We start from the raw sequence: 23,220 nt of genomic DNA on the forward strand, positions 1-23,220 counted from the left end.
TACGATCATATAATGATGGTTTTGAGTTCTACTTCATAATTGTCCTTTGTTTTACATCGAGAACTCCCAGTTGACTCGGACGATAGGACTGTTTGGCTTGGGAACCGTCCAAACAACCAGTTCCGTTTTACCCCAAAACCCGGTCCTTGGCAAAAAATCGTTGAATCAGTTAATGATCCATTGACCCGAGTGGTTGAACTGTCGACCTATTGACCCATTCAACAGTTTTTTACCATTTTTTTATTTTAATTGTTTTTCTATTTTTTTAATTTTTGCTATCAAATGGGCCATCCGTTTGAACTAGATGGTTATGGGAATGGTGGACATTGCAAGGGATTCCAAAATCTTGAAAGATAAATCTAAAGTGACCTTAAACACATAAAAAAATGGTGGTAAATCCACAAAACTAGAAAAACTAAGGAAAAAAAATAAAAAAATCGAGTCCAAAGTTTCGCTTTGAAATGGAGCTAAACATACATGCAATTAAAGAAAGAGACAAAGTAGATCGTCTTGTAAGAAAAAAAAAAACATTGCACAAGAAAATCCAAAGAAAAAACAGAAGGAAATAAATAAAATAGTGGTAAATGCTATACCGTTTTAGAGGATCATGAAGAAGAAGACCAAACACAAAAAAAAAAATGAAAAAAAAAGAACATACCCACATGCTTGAATAAAGCTCATAGTTGAAGAAACCTTTGAATAGTAAAAATCCAAAAGCATAGAAAACCATGGTTTTTTAACCGTCGTTGACCTAGACGGACGGACATTTTGGCCCAGGAATTGTCCAAGCAATTGGTTCTTTTTTACCTCAATCCCAGTCCTTGGCAAAAAACCGTTGAATTGGTCAATGACCCATTGACCCAAGTGGTCGAACCGTCGACCCGTTGTCCCATTCAATGGTTTTTGGCCATTTTTTATTTATTTTTTAATTGGGAACCGTCCAAGCAACCAATTCCGTTTTATCCCAATCCCGGTCCCTAGCCAAAAACCATTGAATCGATCAATGACCCATTGACCTGGGCGGTTGAACCATTGACCTGTTGACTTGTTCAATGGTTTTTGGCCATTTTTTTATTTTTTTGTTAGAACGGGCCATCCGTTTGAACCAGACAGATGAACCAACAATTCTTTTATTTTTTAATTGGGAACTGTTTAGGCAACCAATTGCATTTTACACCAATCCAAGTCCCTAGCCAAAAACCGTTGAATCGGTCAATGACCCACTAGTTCGAGCAACCGAACCATCTACTTGTTGACCTGTTCTATGGTTTTTGGCCTTTTTTATTTTTTTAATTTTTGTTATCAGAATAGGTTGTTTGTTTAAACTAGGCGGTCGAGTTGTCGACTCAAAAACCAGTGGGCAAAACAATTCTATTTTCGTATGAGTCATATGCGCAAATGGCATAACACGTATGATACTGCTTAATGAACCTCACACACTCAATCTTTTGCTTGTACTTTTTGTTGTCAAAACGGGCCGCCTGTTTGAATCGAACTGTCGAACTGTCGACCTGAAAACCTGTGACAAATAAGTTATATAAGATTCCTTATGTTTGTTTCTTGTAATTTAAGAATTTTCAACAAATAATCTTAATATATATATATATATAGATGCTAATAAGAAGTATCCATTGTTAAATATTTGAGCAGCTTTGATACATATTTTTTCATAGTAATAATAATAATAATAATTTTGAAATTTTCATTGAAAATTTATGCTTTTATAAAAAAAAAATCATGCAATATTGGTTGCGTTAAGTTCTGCTACCAACACCCCAACATTGTCCCAACAAGTTATTAGAGTCTTACATTGGAAACATCTTCTCATGTATGACAAGTGTTTAGAGTCTTATAGGGGTGGCAAATTTCCCCGTCCCTGACGGGTACCCGAGCTCCCTGACCCCATTGGGTCGGGTCGGGGTCGGGGATGGGGCTACCCATAGATCCCCAACCGGGGATGGGGACAGGGACAAGGAATGTAATCCCCCCCGACCCGTCCCCGATTAATATTATATTATATTATATATATTATATAAGTATAACAATTATTAATTTATTTATAAAACAGTAAAAACTAAAAGTGTAAAACATAATTGGAAGAAATCAAGAAAACTTGAAAAGTTGGAAAACCCTTAACCCTTGACTAAATCAGTTACCAGTCTTCATTCTTTTGTCTTCGACAGAGAAGACTCAAGAGAGGTGACTGAACCACAAAATCAGTAAACCCTAGCTTTGTCTTTGTCGCCAATTCGTCGGTCGCCGACTGCCAACCGCCGTCGCTGACTGTTGCCACTGCCCACTCCCCCGTCGGACATCAAACAGAGGAGAGGCCAAAGAACTGAGGAAGAGACTTCGTCTTTGTCTTTGTCTTCGTCCCCGATTCGTAGACTGCCGACCTTCATCATTGTCATTGTCGCTGTCACTCTTTGGACTCTCTCATCAGTCATCATCGACATAAACTCTCCCAAGTCCCAACGGTCCTCTCTCTCTCTCTCTCTTAGTTTCGGGGATTCAGGTCTCCGACGGTGAATTCATCCTCGTTGGAGTCGGGGATGGAGGGAGGATTCCTTTCCCCGTCGGGGATTAGGGACGGGGATGGGGGTGATTTGAGGGTCGGGGTCGGGGATGGGGAATGTACTCCCCGCCCTGAACTCGCCCCGTTGCCATTCCTAGAGTCTTACATTGGAAACATCTTCTCATTTATGACGAGCATGGAGTTCACATCTGACCCCAAGAATGTGCCCTAAAATGCCCCACATGCTCATATTTGCGTACATTGAGAATATCTCCCGTATTTGTCATTGAGAGATATTTCCAATACTTGGTTGGGATGTACTATGCGACATTTTTGGGTGCATTCTGTGGGGGCAGATTTGAACTTGACAAATGAGATGTTCTCAATGTGTTGTTGCAATGGCCTGTTAGGATAGGGTTGGGAGCATTATGGTGGTAGCAGATTCCCATTCATATCGGTTGCGAGTTCAAATCAGCCCCCCACAAGATAGTTTCCCACAACATCCCACAACACATCCTCGCCGTGTATTAGGAACATCTCTCGATGATAATACTAAAAATGGTGATACATCATCAGGAGATGTTCCCTATTCAAGCAGGGATGTACTGTGGGATGTTGTGGGAAACTATCTTGTGGGGGGCTGATTTCAACATATCGGTTGCCTCCACTTAGGAATGGCAATAGGGCTAGTTTGGGAACCATATTCCCCATCCTACCTACCTTTGAAACAAATCTCTATCATGATCCTAATCTCCATTAGGGATAAAAATGACCCTTCGTCCATAGTCTTGATAGAAATGTGTTTCCTAGGGGACTAGAATCTCTAAATTTTTTAAATTAAAATTACTTTAAAAATAGAGTTACTTAAAATCAATGTTCAAAGTATTGATACATATCGGTCCATATCGACCGATACATATCGTATTGGAGCCTTCCCAATATGCCCCTACATGGGGTGTTTCATGTCAAAAAGTGGTTGAAGGGGCAAATCAGCCTTAGATTGGCCCCTCTGAACTAGATTAAAAAAAAATAAAAAAAGAGTACCGATATACGCCCTACTGGCGTATCGCCCTATATCGATACTTTGAACCTTGCTTAAAATAAGGGAATGTTTCAAATATATAGATATTTTAAACATGTTTTTGGTATAAATAATATTATACATTTAATATATATAATTGATGCTAGGGCAAGGTGGGGAATTCCCCTCTCACCCCTATCCTCGCTCTCGTTCCACCAAGGCAATCTCCATCCCCAACCCCATCAGGTTGGAGAAGTCAGATATCTGATGGTTTCTCACCTCTATTCTAATATCTCGTTTTTCAGTTTGGGCAAATTGCTGAAATCTCCCCTTAACTTTTTGATATAATTGCAAGTAAACCCACTTTATTATAATCTTCTAAAAAGGGGCACAAAATGTCTAAAATACCTATATAATTATTAATGATTTTGGTTTCTAAAAAAGAATACAAATTTTATAAATAACAAAAAATATAAAATTTAAAATTGCAACTTTGCTTTTTAATGATGGATGTAAAGGACAAATTTGAAAAACAAACCAATTTAAAAAGAAAGAGATTGTGAGGGTTTTGGGCTGGCGATTAATATGAGGAAAAAATTTAAAAAATAAACATTTTGATCTAAAATAACTACATTGGTGTTTTGGGACATTTCATTTCTCTTTTACCTTTTACCCATTAATCCATGTAGAATAACAACACTATTTGCGCAAGTGTAATTAATTTTCAGTGGAAACAAAGACAAAGAGCCACCGACACGACCCGAGGTGCCGTGCCCCTTTTCATTTATGCATTGGAGACAAACAACCTGTATCTACTATCAACCACGACGTGGCACGCGGTAGTGACGTCTTCCAGCGTGGTAGTAGCATAATTTTTCCGCTTCCACCTGGCATTTGGATTTGCCAACAATTTTTATTTTATTACTTAATAAAAATCAAGAAATTACCTATATCTCCTAATCATAGTCAAAATTCAATGGACATACGAGTCTTTTTATCTGCGTCGTACGCGTTGCACCAATCTGGTGATTCATTTGTTATCACTTTCTATTTTTGGATGACTCGGTTTGAACGGTCGCGATAATACGATTCAGAGAAATTGGAAATAAAGAAATTCCTTTAATCTAATCATCACCAAGGTCCTTGTCCTGTTGGTGAACAACTGAACATTGTCAATAACATAAATCTATGATCTATCTTACCGAATACTAAAATAATTAAAAAAAATACAACTATCTTACCAAGAATAACAATAACATATTAGTTGTGAGACCTCGTGTATATCCATCCTTCTTATTGGTTACTGCGCGTAAAAGTGAATCTAAACCCGGTCGAGAGGAATATATTCTTACTATCTGGATTACCTTACCGGCTACCGCCGGAGCAAAAGTCAGGCTAGTATGAAGTGAACAGTAGCATCTTGGAATAGCATTGCCATATTTTCGGCCGTGAAATGATTCTTTTTTTGAATCTCAATTAGTCGGTTCGGTTTTGAAGCTTGCTCAGGTTTTAGCTCATGCAAGGCTTAAGCAAGATGCATGTTTTTCTCCTACAGAATACAGACACTGTTGAAACCAAGCTCGAAACGCTGAAACGTGCCAACGCAGATAGATAGAACACTTTCCTTCTAAAAGGAGATACTCGACCTTGAGCGTTGATTGAAGACAAAATTAACATTCTTTGTTACGCGCGCACGCATAGACACAGAGAAAGATTAAGAGATGAGAAGACGAATAGATTAGATAGAACATTCCTTCGGAAACTGTTAGGGGATTTCTAAGAACACTATTTTTATCCTACCGGTTTTTCTCGGATCTAAGATCAGACATGTCAAGTACAAGAATAAAAGATATTTTGTCCTACTGATTTTTTCTATTAGAATTTATATCTCTGAATTTGTAATTCAAGTCCCCGAAATCGTGGCCGGAACTTACCAAAAAAAGAAATTGGGCCGGAAAAAAAGGGCATCTGTAAAAAGAAAATTATTTGTCGGAGGGACTTCAGCACAGTAAACAAGAGCAGTTAAAATCTTATTTGCACGATAAGTAGGATTGCAATAGGGGAAAAAGCGAGAGAGGGAAAAAGGTAAGGGAGAGAAAAATCACATAATTTCTCTGACGTTGACGGACGGATCCAAAGTTTTAACTTTTACGACGAAAAATAATTGGAAAGAAATCAAACGAAACAAAGTTCAAGGGGGAAAATTTTGGACCGTTGGTGTGGATCCTACGGCTAGTTCTGATTCAACGAACCAATAAGAGGAACCTTTTGCGAGAGTCCCGTGAATCGTTAGTCGCCGTTAGTTTGTGGAAAGTAACGGCGTGAAGGGGTGGGGATTCTTGATGCTGCTTCAGAGTTATCCTCTGGTCATGGGTTAAGTAATAGAAAATAATAGAAAAACAAGCTAAGACCCTGAATGCGTGTATTGTTTTGGTGAATTATTAAGACTTTCTGTGGTTTTAGATTCTTCTCGCCGTTCTTGCCAGCTTTACTTACATCTGGGTGTATAAAATCAGGAAAAAAAAAAAAGAAAGAAAAGAAAAGGAGAAAGGAGGAAGGAGGAGGAAGGAAGTGGAGGCTAATGGAGGGGTCTGTTGCTCGGGCACTCTGGCGAGAGACTATGGAGGTTTGGGTTGTTGTGGTCTTCCTTTCTGTCTGGATTCCGGGGTTCGTCAATGGTGCCACAAATGAAACTGATGGTGAGCATTTCAATCCTCTCTTGAAACCTATTTCTGTGGTTCAGTCATTTTTTACTGTCTTTAAGTTTTGGTTTGAAGTCAGGTGTTGATTGCTTGTTCATGTGTTTGGGCATTGTATGATTATTTAAGGTGCAATGCTTGGTAAGATCTTCATTGCTTTGTTAGTGTGAGCTTGATTTGTGTTTGGATTGACTATGGGGACTGGGTGCTGTTTGTTGAGGTGTGTATATGATATGTTGCATGCTTTTATTTGGTATACTGTCTAGTTTAAGTAGATTTCGAGTTATTGAAATGGATCCTTTTGATCTTGTTTTTGTTATTTCGCTTCTTTGATTCTTGCTTTCGAAAGGGGTTCTTTTTTCTTTTTTCCTTTTCTTCCTTTTCTATGTTTTTTAGCTTGTTAAAATTCTGAGATGGAAAGCACGTATTTACTAGATAGAGGAAATAAAATTCCCTTTTTCCCCCTTCTTTCTTGAATGATATCTGGTAGAAGGTAATATTGCGTCTTTGATTATTTTGTCTAAAAAGAGTGATGCCAAGGAGTTAAGCGTTGTTGGTTAGAATTGCTGCTTCTTACATTAGTCGTTTTGTTTCTTTTTGGACCAATGCCAAGGTAATATTGCATCTTTGATTCTTTTGTCTAAAAAGAGCGATGCCAACTTGCCAAGGAGTTAAGCGTTGTTGGTTAGAATTGCTGCTTGTGACATTAGTTGTTTTGTTTCTTTTTGTACGCTGATTCGGTTTTGGTTGCGATTTCTCCAAGGTTGCTAAAATGTTGCAGTTTTTAGTTTTGAGAACGTTTACTGACCTCCTTTCTGTTCTCTTACTATTGGTCCAAAAGATTTCTGGCCTCTGAAAATGGGTCTTGGGTTGTAGATGATGAAGTGCTGCCTTTTGAGAAGACACAGGAGTGACCAAAGAAGTGAAAATTTTCTTCCTGTAGCAAACTAGAAAGCAATTTTTTATATCCTTTAACAGATGAATGCTAGATTGCTTCCATAAGACTATTCTTGTTCTTACATTTTCAATTGGATACCTTGGGCTTTTTAAGAAAAAAGTTGAGATATCAGAGGCAAGAGTTCTGAAAGTAGTAGCATTTTTTGCATTGGTTATGGTTGCTATGTTGCAACATTGGCGTTTCTTTCAGAGGCAAGAGTTCTGAAAGTAGTGGCATTTTTTTCCATTGGTTATGGTTGCTATGTTGCAACAGTGGCGTTTCTTTCTTGTCTCTGGATGACTAACCTTTGGAATTATGAGCCTGGGATTTGAAGATGGATTCCCAGAGTAGTGTTTTATTTGGCTTTGGATGGTTAACCTTAGGGAGTATGAACCTGGGATTTTGTTTTAATAAATTAGAAGTTCTAACAGATAGTAGCAAACTTAGGACATGGTGATCTCTCCTTCTATCATGAAGCTATCTTTATCTCTCCTGCATATAAAAAAACAATAGTCGCTCTTTTTCTTTTTTCTTCCCTGTGCACTGTTTTTCTTTCCTTTCTTTTTGAAGATTTTGTGGATATTTTGTATTCTTTCTATTTGGGTGATGTTCTTGCTACAGTTTCATATTGACAGAGTATGCTTCCTTCCCTTTGATTTATAAATTAAAATTATGCTTTTCTTAAAAATGTTCATGGGATATGTGCACATTATGAATTACGTCCGTGGAACTTGGGTGGTGTCCAGTTTTCCACGTTATAGATATGGAAACCTTCTATCAAACAAGAAGCAGGGAAAACACTAAATTTACAGGTGCATTTGGATTTGATAGTCTGCTGATCCCCATGACTTCTTAAATGCACAGCTTCTGCTCTTAGAATTATGTACAGCAGTCTAAACTCAGCAGCTCAGCTGACGGGTTGGAGCTCAGCTGGTGGTGATCCATGTGGGAATTCTTGGAAAGGCATTACTTGTTCAGGCCAAGCAGTTACAGAAATGTAATTTCCTTTCTTTCTTTTATTTTTATTAGATTGATTATTTTTCTTGATATGGTATGTCTAAGCATCCAACAATTCTGTATTTCTTTCTGATTCTGCTGTTTAATGTTTCATCAGCAAATTATCAGGTCTTGGGCTTACTGGATCAACGGGATACCAACTATCGAGTTTAACTTCATTAACCACCCTGTAAATAGCACACTTCTCTGAAAACCCTTAATTACCTGTTTACATTTTAGTTTAAGCTTGTTGAAATGATTTGCTGAAATTCATACAGAGACATAAGCAACAACTTTCTTGGAAACCAGATACCATATCAACTTCCTCCAAATGTGCAGCAACTGTGAGTTTTGTCAGTGTAAACTTTTTCTATTGTTGATTTTTATAGCAACCTTCTGATAAATTTTCCTTTTTTCTTCACCCTTTCTTTCCACTGACCTCAAGTCTGATTTATGATCTGCAGAAACCTAGCTGGAAATTCTTTCAATGGAGGAATCCCGTATTCTATTTCTCAGATGACTTCTCTTAAATACCTGTGAGTCAAATTTGTTCTAGTGGAATTTTCTTCAGTAACTAAGTCGATCTAAATGACTGAAACTAAAGATGCATTTTTTGTATGAATGTAGAAACATCAGTCACAATCAACTTCAGGGCCAACTAAATGACATGTTTGGACAGCTTTCTGCCCTCACCACATTGTAAGCTACAATGATCCTATTTACTTTAGAAAACTATGATAATAGTAATGGGTTCACCATGATATTTGAATATGCAGCATCTTTTTTGGGTTTAATTGCTGTGTACTTGTGACAATTATTGATAATAAGACATTCCATGTTGCATTCGTATTTTTTCCTTGAAGTTTACTGTGGGTTGTGATTTGTAAGGGGCCTCAAAATTTACTTTGGTTTGTGCCAAATGGGATTAGTATTAGTGCAAGCAGGTGGATTCCCATGCTTTATGCTAAGTCTGATACCCATTGTAAAATATGATTTAAACTTATTCAAACCCAGCAGCTATCATTTCAATTTGGCCTTCTCACTGAAGTTCAAAGTTACAAAAGCAATAACAAAATCAAAATTCAGAATAATTACTTAATAATAGTAATAACAATAACACCTTTCTGCTCCAGGGATCTATCTTTCAATTCGTTTACCGGAAATCTTCCTGAGAGCTTTAGCTCTCTTTCAAGTTTGAATACAATGTAAGTAGATAGAGAAAAGGGGTTATCTGATATTTTTTTTTACTTCATAGTAGATCTTGTTTCAATCTTTTGTTACTTATTTATGACCATGCAGGTATTTAGAAAATAACCAGTTTACAGGTCCTATTGATGTCCTTGCAAATCTTCCCCTTGATAATCTGTGAGTAATCCATATTTCCAAATTGAAAAGCTTATTTGATATTTATTTCTCTTAAAAAGGGTCTCTTTTCATTTGGCTCATCTTATCCTCTCTCTCTCTCTCTCTCTCTCTCTCAGGAATGTTGCAAACAACCATTTCAATGGATGGATTCCTGAACAGTTGAAAAATATAAAGAATTTGCAGTAAGCATTTTACAGGACCATGACTAATACCTTTATGTGAAATGTTGGTGATTATTTGGATGTGACATTTACTATTTCCATTCCAGAACTCAAGGTAACTCTTGGAACTCAGGCCCTGCACCACCACCTCCACCATATACACCTCCACCTGGTGATCATACCAACCGTAATCACAAATCTGGAAGCAATAATAACTCATCAGATGGTAGTGGAGATGGGAAAAAATCAGGCATTGGAGCTGGAGGGATTGCAGGAATTGTGATATCAATTTTGGTTGTTGGTGCTATTGTAGCATTCTTTTTGATAAAAAAGAGAACTAGAAAATCCTCCTCAGATGTGGAAAAACATGACACGGATCAGCCTTTTACCCCCCTTGCTTCAAATGAAATTCGAGGTAATGGGGATTCTGGTTGAAATTAAATAAATGGAAATATTTTTTGTTGACTGTTATGTTGTATGAGCAATTGACAATTGCCAATTTTGTCTTGATGCAATTTGGTCTTGATATTGATATGTGCCATTTTTCCTTTTCCTTCTTTGAGAAAAATAGAGTCTTTGTTCTCCTTGATCAACTTGTAATTCGTTTAACCTCCCCAGCTAGGAAAAGGGAAATTTAATGGAACTCATTCATCATTTACCTTATACTTAGTAAATGTATGCATGATAATGGTGTACCACAAGTGCAACCTTACCATACAATTGAGGTACCTTGATCTTAATTTTAATTGTATCCTCATATTTTACTACTTAGAGGGAGACCATTTTTAGCATATACACTAACACTTGTTCTGGTTATTAATTGATCATGTTTTCAGGATATTGATAAAAAATCATGTTTTTGGAAAGAAATCCCTCAATATAGTATACAAGTTGGGCCTCATATGTATAGGCTTTGTTAAGAGAAATTGAAGCAGAAGGAGCCTAATGACATTCTCAGTTAGGAGTGATAATGGGCTAGATTTGGGCCTTACAGTGTATTTAATACACACATAATTTTATTACATTATATATAAAATATATTTTATAATTTATAAAAATAATATATTGTGTTATTTTATAATATTCATATATAATATAGTATAATATAAAACAAAGCACAGTCACACACACAGACACACAATACACACACACACAGTATATTGTACATATTGTAGGCCAGGCCAGATCTGAAGTATTGAGCTCTTGCCTGACCCTAAAATTTCCGAGCCTGATGTAGGCCTAGGCCTGTGTCGGGGCTTAAAACAAGACTGAGGTCCAAGCCCAGAAGTTGCTGGGTTGGGTTGGTCTGAGTTGGAAATGATCACCCCTATTCTCAATTGAGTCAAGCTGGTTCAAGTCCAACTCAAGCATTATTTTTTAGGTTACGTCTAGCCAGTTTAATTGCAATCCTAGTTGCACCTCAATGAGAGTGGTCAAATTTTGGATTAATTTTTGTTATTTTTAAATGGATTATAAATTAGCAAAAGTTAACTTTAAAATTATACACTTTTATTAATTTTTATTGATAAAAAGTTTAAAGTTCATTTTAAAATTAATAAATTTTAATATTAAAATTAATTTTGTTTATTGCTACTAATTTATGTTAACTTTAATTATTTTCAAATGGAATTTAAATTAATAAAAATACTCATAAAACTAATGCATTTATTAATTTTATTGTTTTATTATTTGATTCGTGTTAGTTTTTATAATTTGAGCTATTAACTGAAATGGATTAAAATTATAATTTTCGTTATTAATTACAATTAATGATTATTAGAAGAATATGTAATTATTTATAAATATAATAACATTTTATAATTAATTATTAATTATCAAATTTCACTGTTATTGTTTTATCCTATTTATTATCTATTTTTTTCTCATATTAGTATTTTAGATTTTTTTTACTTATTTTATATTTAAATTTTAACTTAAATGTTAATTTTTTAATTGGGAATATGAGATAGTTTTGGAGAAAATTTAGGAGGGGAAGATGCTTTGGATGCTTGGGAACATTAGATGGTAGAGATTATGTTAAAAACTACAAAATTTTAGAAAATTAGAAAAATAGTGGGGAGATGTTTCAGATGATTGGACAACTGTGTTTTAAGTATATAGAATAGATACTTGACAATGAAGTCTGGACTTTAGATGTTGCCTTTACGAGATTATTTATGCTACTTCAACCGAAAACGGAAAATGTTGAGTATTTTTTTATTTTAGTTTTCTCCCATGTTATCCACCTTAGCCATAGGTTCTAGATGATGCATTATAATTAAGAAAATTATCATCTCTAGATATTAATTTATTCTTGTTTCTCTCTCTCTCTATCTATCTATTTATTAGTTCTAGATAGAGAGAGAGATTGTAATGCATATGCTTGTGCCATTGCACATGCAATTGCTTACTTGTTACCACTGGTTAATCTTGTTAGTTTCTCATTCATCTTCAAGGACCCTTTTTCACTATTTTAAAGTGTTTCATTCATATTCAATTACTTACTTGTTACCATTGGTACTTGCTTTTTAGAGATGAAGTCCATCCAGGCTCCACCAGCAGTTAGCACCAAGACATTTGAGACTTCCACACCAATTAACCTTAAACCACCACCTATTGATCGGCACAAATCATTTGATGATGATGACTTTTCGAACAAGCCAGTTATTGTCAAAAAGGGTAATACAGCTCCTATAAGTGCTACAGTGTATTCAGTAGCTGATCTGCAGATGGCTACAGGAAGCTTCAGTATAGAAAACCTTATTGGTGAAGGGTCTATTGGACGTGTTTATCGGGCTCAATTTGATGATGGGAGGGTATGATTTCCTTGATCATAAGCTCCCTTTCTTTGTTGTATATTTCCTTTCCAGTTAGCTTCTATATAGAAAACCTTATTGGTTAGAGGGGTCTATTGGACATGTTTGTTGGGCTCAATTTGATGATGGGAGGGTATGATCTCCCTGATGCATAACCTCCCTTTCTTTCTTTGTTGTATATTTCCTTTCCAGTGTTTATTTACCTGATTTATGAGGAAGTAATGGTTGCATCATTTGGCCAGATTTTGTTTTATCTTTTATCTTTTCTTTTTATCATTTTTTTATCTTTTTTTTTTTTTTTTGCACTGGGGGGGGGGTGTGAGGAAGGGGAGCATTCATTATATGTTTCTATTCTGAAAGAAAACCACTTTGAAATTGTTGTCGTTCTACTGAATTTTGTATTCATTGTTCAATTATTTTTTTCTCCTGGGTGTTCCAAGAATATGATGGAAACTTGAAAATGAAATCCCTGCACCCAAGAAGATTGGGAAATAAAGAACCAGTGCAATGCCTTTAATGCTATTATAAGGTTCTATAGTTTCTCTGTTGATAAATTTTAACTTTTATTCTTTTTTATGCTTAGGTTCTTGCTGTGAAGAAGATAGATTCGTCTGTGCTTCCCAGCCAATCTTCTGAAGATTTCATTGAAGTTGTTTCGAACATCTCTCGGCTGCACCACCCAAATGTGACTGAGCTGGTGGGTTATTGTTCTGAGCATGGGCAACACCTCCTAGTGTATGAGTTTCATAGGAATGGTTCGCTGCATGACTTCCTTCACCTCTCAGATGAATACAGCAAGCCATTGACTTGGAACACTCGTGTCAAAATTGCTCTTGGTGCTGCACGAGCATTAGAGTAAGTTAACCTCAGATGTGCAATAGATCTTTTCAGTTGTTTAAAAACAGATATTTTAAGTAGTGATGTTTGATTCTAGACCTTTTTTTTGGAAACTTGGTATCTTTTACCATAATATGATGGGAAGCCCCCAGAATCACATATTTGGGTCATTGGAGGAAAAAAACCAAATGAAACTTAGCATTTTAGTAGTCCTATGGTCATGTCAGGCAACAATCATGTAATTGAGTTATCACCTACATACCAAATAAAAAATTTTCACCCGAGTCTATTACCAATTTGTCTGGGTTCTCTTAAGGCCTAGGACTGGGTGCTCCAATGCTTGCTACAAAAGTTCCCAAGGCTTGTAGTCAACTTTTATCGTAGTGATTTTTTTTTTTTTTTCATTAGGAATCAGTCACTCTCTCTCTCTCACTGTAAGGATCATTATGGATGGGATGACTGGTACTTATAAAGAAATTCTATTTAGGTATTTGCATGAAGTTTGCTCGCCATCCATTGTTCTTAAGAATTTCAAGTCAGTGAATATTTTACTGGACATAGAGCTGAATCCTCATCTTTCAGACTGTGGCTTGGCAAGCTTCATCAATGCAGATCAGGTGAGGCTTCATTCTTCCCATAGTTTTACTGCTGGTGGTGGATAACTGAAATTTCTTTCTCTTTGTTTCTGTTTGGTAGCTGTAAAGTTTTATTAATGTATAAGAAAAAATGATGTATATACAGTATGTGAAGAATCCCTACAACTTGGGTTGGAAACAATCCACCTGATCCTATTTTTAATGGTTAACTGATAACTTTATTTATTAATAAAGAATGTTATGCTGTACAAGTAAACCTGGTCCTGCTACCAACTCCTTTACACCCCTTTAATTGTACATGCTAATCAATAGTTCGGTTATCATTCCCCTGCGGAAAAAAAAGAAAGGAAAAAAACATTAGCAGTTTGTTTCCTTCTCTTTGAATCCACTGAATCTACACGTCAGCTACCCTATCATCTTTGTATCTTTTAGTGTTTCTATTATCTTCATGGGCCTAGATTGCTGTTTAATAAGCGATTCACAGTAGTGTGGGAATCTCCCTCCATCAAGAGATCTTTGTGATTTAACGAAGAAGCAAGTTTTAAACTATAACGGAGGACCAACTTTTCAGCCTTTAGTGCATCTTCTTTTTTATGTTGGACCTGATAAAGTGTCACAATCATTCCATTTCCATCCTGAATCACTCCAGCAATGTTTGCTCTGTACCAGAATTTCCTAGCCTACTTCCATCAAAATTTAACTTGAATTGATTCAAGATGGAGGACCTCTTTTGGCGTAGCATCACATTTGAGGAGGTAGAACTCTTGCCTCTAGAGAATGATGAAATTATGAGCTTTGAAAACATTTTTAAGTGAATGAGCAAGTGGGCATCTTTTAACTAACCAGCTAAAATATAATTACAAAAAGTGTCTATATTCCACTTGAAATAAAAGTTGAGAAAGATAATTAGTTAGAAAAAATGGTATATTTTTCCTTTAGCTCTTCCTATGGGTACATTTATGTCATATAGTGCCTATAATAAAAAGAGAGTTTTGTGCTCTCTATTTTTGGTCTTTTCTCCATGATCAAGTTTCCTTTTTTTTTTCTAAACTTTGCCCTTGAAAATTGTTTATTTCTTCTCTTCCTCTAGAAAATTGTGAGTGTGGTGTGCTATTATCTCACTGCATATTTGTTTCTCTCATACTCCTACTTTCATCCCTATTTTCATTTTTCTTCTCGGTGTATGTGGTGTTACATGCACACGAAACAGTAATTTGTAGTATGCACAAATGTTGAACCTTTATTAGCTTCTTTTTCATTCTCTCCTTGGTGATCTACTAGACACAATATGTGCAACATGGGCTACTGCAGCCAATCATGGATTAGCATGTCAGTTCTAAATGGATGTATCAGCAACTTACATGTTCACTTCCAAGTTCCAACTGGGTGTAGTAACCCATGCTACAATCTTGTTTCTAGGAAGACCCCAACTACACTTCTACTCCTCGTCAGTTGCCACAACTTAAAAATAAAAAATTGAAAGAAAATAGGACTGCTAATGGTTTGATTCTACGTAACCGTTCAAACTGAACCAAATCAATTATATCGGTTTTGGTTCTTTTATTTTTTCCCTATTAATAATTGGATCGATTCTGGTTCTTGCTTGTTACAAAGCAGTTCGGACCTGAACCGATTATTGTCTTAATGATATATAAAGATTTCTTAGTTTTTTTTGTAATTTTTATTATATTATATGTCTAAGATGGTAAATTTGATAGGTAAGATAATTTTAATTAAAAACACTTGATTTATTAACACATAAATGATTTACTATTTTACTGTCATTTTTATTGAGGTTATATTATCAGAAATCAAGTTTTATGTTATAATTTACATAAATAAATTATAACTGTCAGTATAATCTGGGCACCTTTGTGATTGTGTATAATCTCTCTACTAGTGGTTACTTGTATCTCATGTTTTCAATTATCAAAAAAAGAAAACTCAGTATAATCTGGTTTGTCGGGTCAGACCCGATTGTCCTAATTATTAATTAGGATGGTTCTAGGTGTATGTTTTGTTCCGATTAATAATTGGTTTGGGACTGGGACACCCTGTCCCGACCCAGACCTGACCCGTTGAGAGCCCTATGTCTTCGTTATTAGTTCAAACTGCTCAACTAAATTGTGCCCTTAAATAAAAGTATTAACTTTACCTTTCAAATATATATTCTGAAATTGACTATTATGATTCGGCCTGCCCTTGAGTTCTGTTAGTCTGATAACAGCCAAGAAGAGAGAAGAAGAAAGAAGAAAGAAAGAGAGAGAGAACAGAGGAGAAAGGATGAGAAGAAAAGTCTGGTTCGAATGAGAGAAAAATTACCTCTCCCATTTGACTAGGCATGTTTTATATTACTAACATAATGGAAAAGACACATGTGCCCTTACTTAAGTGAGGGACACTAGTTCTAATATAATATTACAGATCAATAACCTCATCATAAGTATAAAGATAGAAATACCCCTACACTAACACTCCCCCTCAAGCTGGTGAGTATATATCATATAATCCCAGCTTGTTACATATGTAGTCCACTCTTCCCCGACTCAACCCTTCAGTAAATAAGTCTGCCCACTGGTTCCCTGTGTTAACATATGCGGTGTCTATCACTCCATTCAGCACTTTCTCTCTCACAAAGTGACAGTCAACCTCTATGTGCATGGTTCGTTCATGAAACACCGGATTAGAAGAAATATGAACTGCAGCTTGATTGTCACAATAGAGCTTCATTGGAGTGTTAACATTGTATCATGTCTCCTGTAGAAGGTTCCTTAGCCATACTAATTCACAAGTAGTATGTGCGATAGCTCTATATTCTACCTTTGCACTGCTTCTCGCCACGACTGTCTGCTTCTTACTTTTCCATGTCACCAGATTACCCCAAGAAAAGTGCAATAGCCTGTGGTAGACCTCCTATCAGACATAGAATCGGCCCAGTCAGCATCAATATATCCTTCTATTTCAAGTTTTCCACCACTTTTGTATATCAAACCAAGACCAGGAGCCCCTTTTAAATACCTCACAATTCTTAGAACCGCATCGCAATGAGGAACCAAAGGTTTCTGCATGAACTGACTTACCATAATAACCACAAATGAAATGTCTGGCCGAGTAATGGTTAGGTAGTTCAGTTTACCTACAAGTCGTCGGTATCTGCCAGGATCTTCAAACACTTCACCCATATCACTGCTCAGCTTAGTATTTGTTTCCATAGGTGTTTCAGTTGGTTTAGCACCTAACAAACCTGTTTCCTCCAGCAAATCAAGAACATATTTCCTCTGACACAAATTAATACCATGCTTAGACCTTGCTAATTCTATCCCCAAGAAATATTTCAATTTACCAAGGTCCTTTGTTTGAAAATGTTCCTGTAGAAAAGTCTTCAACCTGTCAATGCCCATTTTATCATTCCCAGTAATAACAATATCATCTACATACACCACCAATAGGATTTTTCCTACCTGAGAGTTATGACTGAAGACGAAATGATCAACTTGGCACTGCTTCATACCAAACTTCTTTACCTCCTCGCTAAACTTACCAAACCATGCTTGAGGAGATTGTTTAAGCCCATAAATAGCTTTCTTTAATCTGCATACCTTACCATCCTCCCCTTGAGCAACAAACCTCGGCGGTTGCTCCATATAGACCTCTTCGAGCAAATCACCATGCAAGAAAGCATTCTTGATATCAAGCTGATAGAGGGGCCAATCATACATAGCAGCAACAGAGATCACAACATGAACCAAGTCTATCTTAGCAACTGGGGAGAAGGTCTCTATGTAGTCAATACCATAGGTTTGGGAGTACCACCAATCTAGCTTTCAGGCGCTCTACACTACCATCAAGTAAATAATTAACAGTATAAACCCACTTACAATCGGCAGCCTGCTTCCCGGGAGGAAGAGTGGTGAGGTCCCAAGTATGATTATGAGTTAGAGTTGAGAGTTCTTCCATTGCATGACACCACCCTGGAGATGCAAGGGCTTCCTAGACATCCTTAGGGACAACAATTGAGGATAACAAAGAGATAAACTAGCGATAGGAAGCGGAAATGTGAGTGAGTGAAACATAATTAGAAATAGGATGAAGGGTACAAGTGCGTTTACCTTTCTGTAAGGCAATGGGAAGATCAAGATCAGATACTGGGTTTGGGGCTGGTGTGGAGACAACTACCGGATCTGTCGACATTGATGGAGTTGGAGGAGTAGCAGCCGGTACATGTGGGCGATGTGTATACACTTGACGGATAGGTGGCTGTTCGACAAGTGGTGGCACTGGAGGCAAGGACTTGGTCACAACTAGAACAAGGGGAACAGAATCCGCAACTGAAAGTGGAAGAGGAGGAGGTGATGAGGAGGAAGAAGCATCACTGGACCCCAAGAAAAACGGATTTGACTCAAAGAAGATAACATTAGCACACATAAAGGAACGTCGAGAACTAGGATGATAACACTTATACCCTTTCTGGGTCTGGGAATAGCCAAGGAAGATGCACTTAATGGATCATGCATCTAACTTGTCCATCTCGAGGCCCAAATTATGGACAAAGCAGACACACCCAAAAACCCGAGGAGAAAGAGGAAACAGAGACAAGGTGGGAAACAAGGTAGTGAATGGGGAATGACCATCAAGGATAGACGTGGGCATCCGATTAATCAAGAAAGAAGCAAGAAGTAAGCACCGCATCACTCCAAAAGGGTTTGGGAACATTCATGTGATGCATGAGGGATCGAGTTGTTTCCAAAAGATGATGATTCTCTCTCAACCACCCCATTTTGTTGTGGGGTGTAGGTACATGAAGTCTGATGTATAATGCCATGTTGGTCCAAGTATTCTTGAAATGATGAAGAGAAATATTCACGATCATTATCGGAACGAAAAATTTTAATGCGAACACCAAATTGGTTGCGAATTTCAGCATAAAATTTTTGGAAGATGGTAAGCAATTCACTCATTTCTTTCATTAAATAGAGCCATGTCATCCTTGAATAACTCATCAACCAAAATGACAAAATATCTATATCCATAGTATGGCATCACTTTATAAGGACCCCAAACATCTGAATGAACCAAAGAAAAAGGACTCGACACACGGTTATCAACCCTAGGACTAAAGGGAAAACGATGATGTTTCCCCAACTGACACGACTCACAATCTAAAACAGAAAGTTGACTCAACGAAGGAACCAAAGACTTCAAAACTTTCAGTAAAGGATGACCAAATCGACAGTGCCGCTGGAGAGGAGAGAGAGATGAATGGAGAGATGTTGATGTTCTTCCACCACCGTCAAGATAATACACTCCATCAACTTCATGCCCTCTACCAATCTTCATCCCCGTCTTGAGATCCTGAAAAACACACGAAGAAGGGTAAAAAGTAATAGAGCAATTGAGTGACTTGGTCAACTTACTAACAGACATAAGGTTAAACGGAAATTTAGGGACATACAAAATTGAGGATAAAGATAAGGGGGTCATGTTAACATTGCCAATACCACAAATGGAGGATGTGGAACCATTAGCAAGGGTAACAGATTGTGATGTTGGGTAATGAGAGAGGGAAGAAAACACACCTGGAGTTCCAGTCATGTGATCGGAGGCTCTAAAGTTGATAATCCAGGGATTGGGTGTGGATGCCAAACAAGCCATACCTGAGTGTGCAAAAGTAGTCGTGTTCTGCTGAGATGTGAATTGGACAAACCTCTCATACTCATTACGGGGAACACTCACCATCTCCTTCCCGGGGACATCTGTGGATGTAGGAGGCATTTGATCAGCTGAACGACTCTCCTGTTTGAAACTGGTGTCACTAGTCATGGCATGATTGGCCCAAGTTGAGGGTGGACCATGCAAGTCATAGCAATAATTAATGGTATGTTCATCCATACCACAATGAGCACACCTCCTCGGGCCCAAGCCACGTCCTCTGCCACGGGCTCCCCCTGAATCTCTACCTCTAGTACGACCACCACCACGGTTATATGTAGGTCCACCACCATCACTCCGGCCATATATCGGACCATTGCTACCACCACAGCCAGACTGAGCTCCCCGAGCTCCACCTCTAACACCACGACCCCTTGATACTGCAAAGGCTGATCTATCAGAAACATTAGAGTTCTCAGTAGATCCAATGGATGTCCTCCGAAGTCGAGCAAACACCTCTTCTAAGGAAGGGAGAGCTGACCCTCCTAGTATCTGAGCCCGCACTAGTTCATACTCAGATTTCAGCCCCACCAAAAATCGAGTCACATCAAGCTGTTCTTTCTGTTGTTGCTGAACTTTGACATTAGAAGTGAGGGGGTGATAAACATTCAACTCATTACGAATGTTTCCCATACTAGCATGGTACTCCTCAAGACTCTAATTGCCCTGTTGCAGATTAAAGTAATCCTGATACAGCTGATATACTCTGGTTGTATTGTCTTGACCAGAATACAATTTCTTAGCATGGTCCCACATATCTTTGGCAGTGTCAAGAAACATGAAATTTACACTAATCTTGGGTTCCATACTATTCCGTAACCACGTAATAATCCGTGCATCCTCTTGTTCCCAACCATCTGTTGTGGGTGCGTTCATAGGAAGGATGTACAGCCGCCGACAGCAGCAGTGAGGAGGGGCCCACAAAGGCGGCAGCTTATCTCAGCTCATCTTATCTTATTCTTAGTAGTTTCCTTATCTTCTAGAGTTTGATTTACCTAGTAGAAGTAGGAGTCTGTTGATCCTAAAAGTGTGAATTATCCTTATCTGTGAGTATTCGAATTCTACTGGGAGTCTTCCCACACCTCTTGTAATCTCCTATTTAAGGGGCTGCAAATTGAGAATAAAGCATTTAGTTTTTAGTCAAGAAAGAGTAGGAGAGTTAGGGTGATCTCTTGAACAAATCACCCTCAGTTCGCCACCATAGGGTCTGCGCGCAAAGGGAGGGGCAAGGGGACGCTAGAAGTTCTCCCTGTGGACTGACCTGTGACGAGATCCTACACCCGGGCCCATAACATTTTGGTATCAGAGCCAAACGTCATGGGCGACATGGAACAACTGTCCTCCAGGGTCCACGATTTGGAAGACCGACTCGTGGGGAACCACGTAGAGGTAAGAGAAGTCAAGGAAGATGTCAGGGAGCTTCATCGCCTACTCGAGTTATACTTCTCCACCAGGGAGAGGAGCCTTGAAGGGCGACCAACAGCAACATCCGCTGCCCAGAATTCGCGGAGGAATCCGGCGAACGATCGATCGCCACCCCAACAGCACCGGTCATACCCAAGTACAGTCGACTGGAGTTTCCTTCATACAGCGGCAGCGACGACCCACTGGGATGGCTGTACCGTTGCGAGCAATTTTTCCGGAATCAGCGCACGGAGAAGGATAAAGTCAGCCTGGCCGCATTTCATCTGACAGACGAAGCACAACTCTGGTTCTATCGGGTAGAGCAGGAGGAACTAGGTCTTAGTTGGGACCAGTTCAAGTCCTACTGCCTCCTTCGGTTCGGACCTCCATTAACAAGCAATCCATTGGGAGAGTTAATTAACCTCAAGCAGACCAGGACTGTAGCCGAGTACCAGCGACAATTTCAGACTCTTCTCGCTAGAGCCTCTTCGGTGCACCCAAATCAGCAGGTGGATATGTTCACCGTTGGGCTGGCCGAACCTCTGAGAGTCGATGTAGAGATGCAGAGCCCTCCCAACCTGGTCACTGCGATGAACTTAGCCCGCGCCTTTGAGCGCAAGCTACAGATCAACCGAGGGTCTTTCAGCGTGGGGCGTTCAATGACTTCTTGGACAAATCCGAAATCAACTGGAGGGTGTTTGTTGACAGCCAACAGGGAACAACGACTCCACTCAAGTAACACTTCCAGACCGGCGCCCAGCATAGGAAGCAACATGACAGCACCCCCCATCAAACGCTTATCTAGAGCTGAGATGGCGGAGCGACGGGCAAGAGGTCAATGCTTCAACTGCGACGAGCTGTACTCAGCCGGGCACCGATGCAAGCGGCTATTCAGCCTCCTAGTTGACGAACTGGAGGAAGACGAGGTGGAGCATATAGCACTAGAACCAGAAATCTCCCTCCACGCCATCACTGGAATACAGAACTCCCAAACCATGCAGCTACGGGCACAAGTGGCAGGGAAACCAGTTCGCATTCTGGTGGACTCGGGAAGCACCCACAATTTTATCAGCAAGCAAGCGACACTTAAACTGAAACTGCTGGTGGAGGGCAGACTGCGACTTCAAGTGGCCGTCACAAATGGGGAGAGGGTTCACAGTCCGGGAATCTGCCGGAACATCCAAATACAGGTTGAATCAGAACCCCTTTTCGCTGATTTATTTGTACTGCCTCTGGACGAGTTCGATCTGGTGCTTGGAGTTAAGTGGCTCATCACTCTAAGCTCTATCTATGGAACTTCAGCGCCCTAACCATGACTTTCAAACCATGCAGCTACGGGCACAAGTGGCAGGGAAACCAGTTCGCATTCTGGTGGACTCGGGAAGCACCCACAATTTTATCAGCAAGCAAGCGACACTTAAACTGAAACTGCTGGTGGAGGGCAGACTGCGACTTCAAGTGGCCGTCACAAATGGGGAGAGGGTTCACAGTCCGGGAATCTGCCGGAACATCCAAATACAGGTTGAATCAGAACCCCTTTTCGCTGATTTATTTGTACTGCCTCTGGACGAGTTCGATCTGGTGCTTGGAGTCAAGTGGCTCATCACTCTAAGCTCTATCTATGGAACTTCAGCGCCCTAACCATGACTTTCAACCTGAATGGGAGGCAAGTCACCTGGTAAGGAGGCAAGGTAAGGGCGAAGAGACCGCAAGTACGTACTCTCCATGGCGACACCATGCACACCACAGAGATAGAGAGACTTCTCACCAACTTTCCAGACGTGTTTTCCGAACCCAGGGGACTTCCACCCGTCCAGTCGTGTGACCATCGGGTTCCTTTAATCCCAGGTTCTGAACTCGTCGTCGTCCAGCCATACCGCTACCCGCACCTGCAAAAATATGAGATAGAAAGACAATGTGCAAAGATGTTGAAACAAGGAATTATCCGCCCCAACCACTCACCTTTTTCTTCGCCGGTTTTATTGGTACCGAAACAAGACAACACTTGGAGGTTTTGTGTGGATTACAGGGAAATTAACAACAGAACCATCAAGGACAAGTTTTCGATTCCCGTGGTAGACAAACTACCAGATGAACGCCACGGATCTTAGTACTTCTCAAAACTGGATCTCAGATCAGGGTACTTTCAAGTCCGGATGGCCCC

At 38.9% G+C, this 23,220-nt stretch overlaps 1 protein-coding gene across 1 annotated transcript in view; it reads left to right on the forward strand.

The window, feature by feature from the left end:
• The first annotated feature begins 5,912 nt into the window (after nt 1-5,912).
• The window catches only part of SRF6 (STRUBBELIG-receptor family 6), a 28,971-nt gene continuing 11,663 nt past the window's right edge, over nt 5,913-23,220 (forward strand). The window contains exons 1-13 of the mRNA XM_088949200.1: nt 5,913-6,235; nt 8,037-8,169; nt 8,287-8,358; nt 8,447-8,512; nt 8,633-8,704; nt 8,796-8,867; nt 9,302-9,373; nt 9,468-9,533; nt 9,650-9,715; nt 9,802-10,109; nt 12,227-12,510; nt 13,094-13,365; nt 13,835-13,964. Of these exons, the coding sequence (XP_088805326.1) occupies nt 6,118-6,235; nt 8,037-8,169; nt 8,287-8,358; nt 8,447-8,512; nt 8,633-8,704; nt 8,796-8,867; nt 9,302-9,373; nt 9,468-9,533; nt 9,650-9,715; nt 9,802-10,109; nt 12,227-12,510; nt 13,094-13,365; nt 13,835-13,964 (1,731 nt within the window). The 5' untranslated portion in view covers nt 5,913-6,117. The remainder of the gene's footprint in view (nt 6,236-8,036; nt 8,170-8,286; nt 8,359-8,446; nt 8,513-8,632; nt 8,705-8,795; nt 8,868-9,301; nt 9,374-9,467; nt 9,534-9,649; nt 9,716-9,801; nt 10,110-12,226; nt 12,511-13,093; nt 13,366-13,834; nt 13,965-23,220) is intronic.

The sequence above is a fragment of the Nelumbo lutea genome, chromosome 6 (genome assembly GCF_056320005.1).
Source record: "Nelumbo lutea isolate HS-2025 chromosome 6, American lotus-T2T, whole genome shotgun sequence".
In the NCBI taxonomy this organism is placed as follows: domain Eukaryota; kingdom Viridiplantae; phylum Streptophyta; class Magnoliopsida; order Proteales; family Nelumbonaceae; genus Nelumbo; species Nelumbo lutea.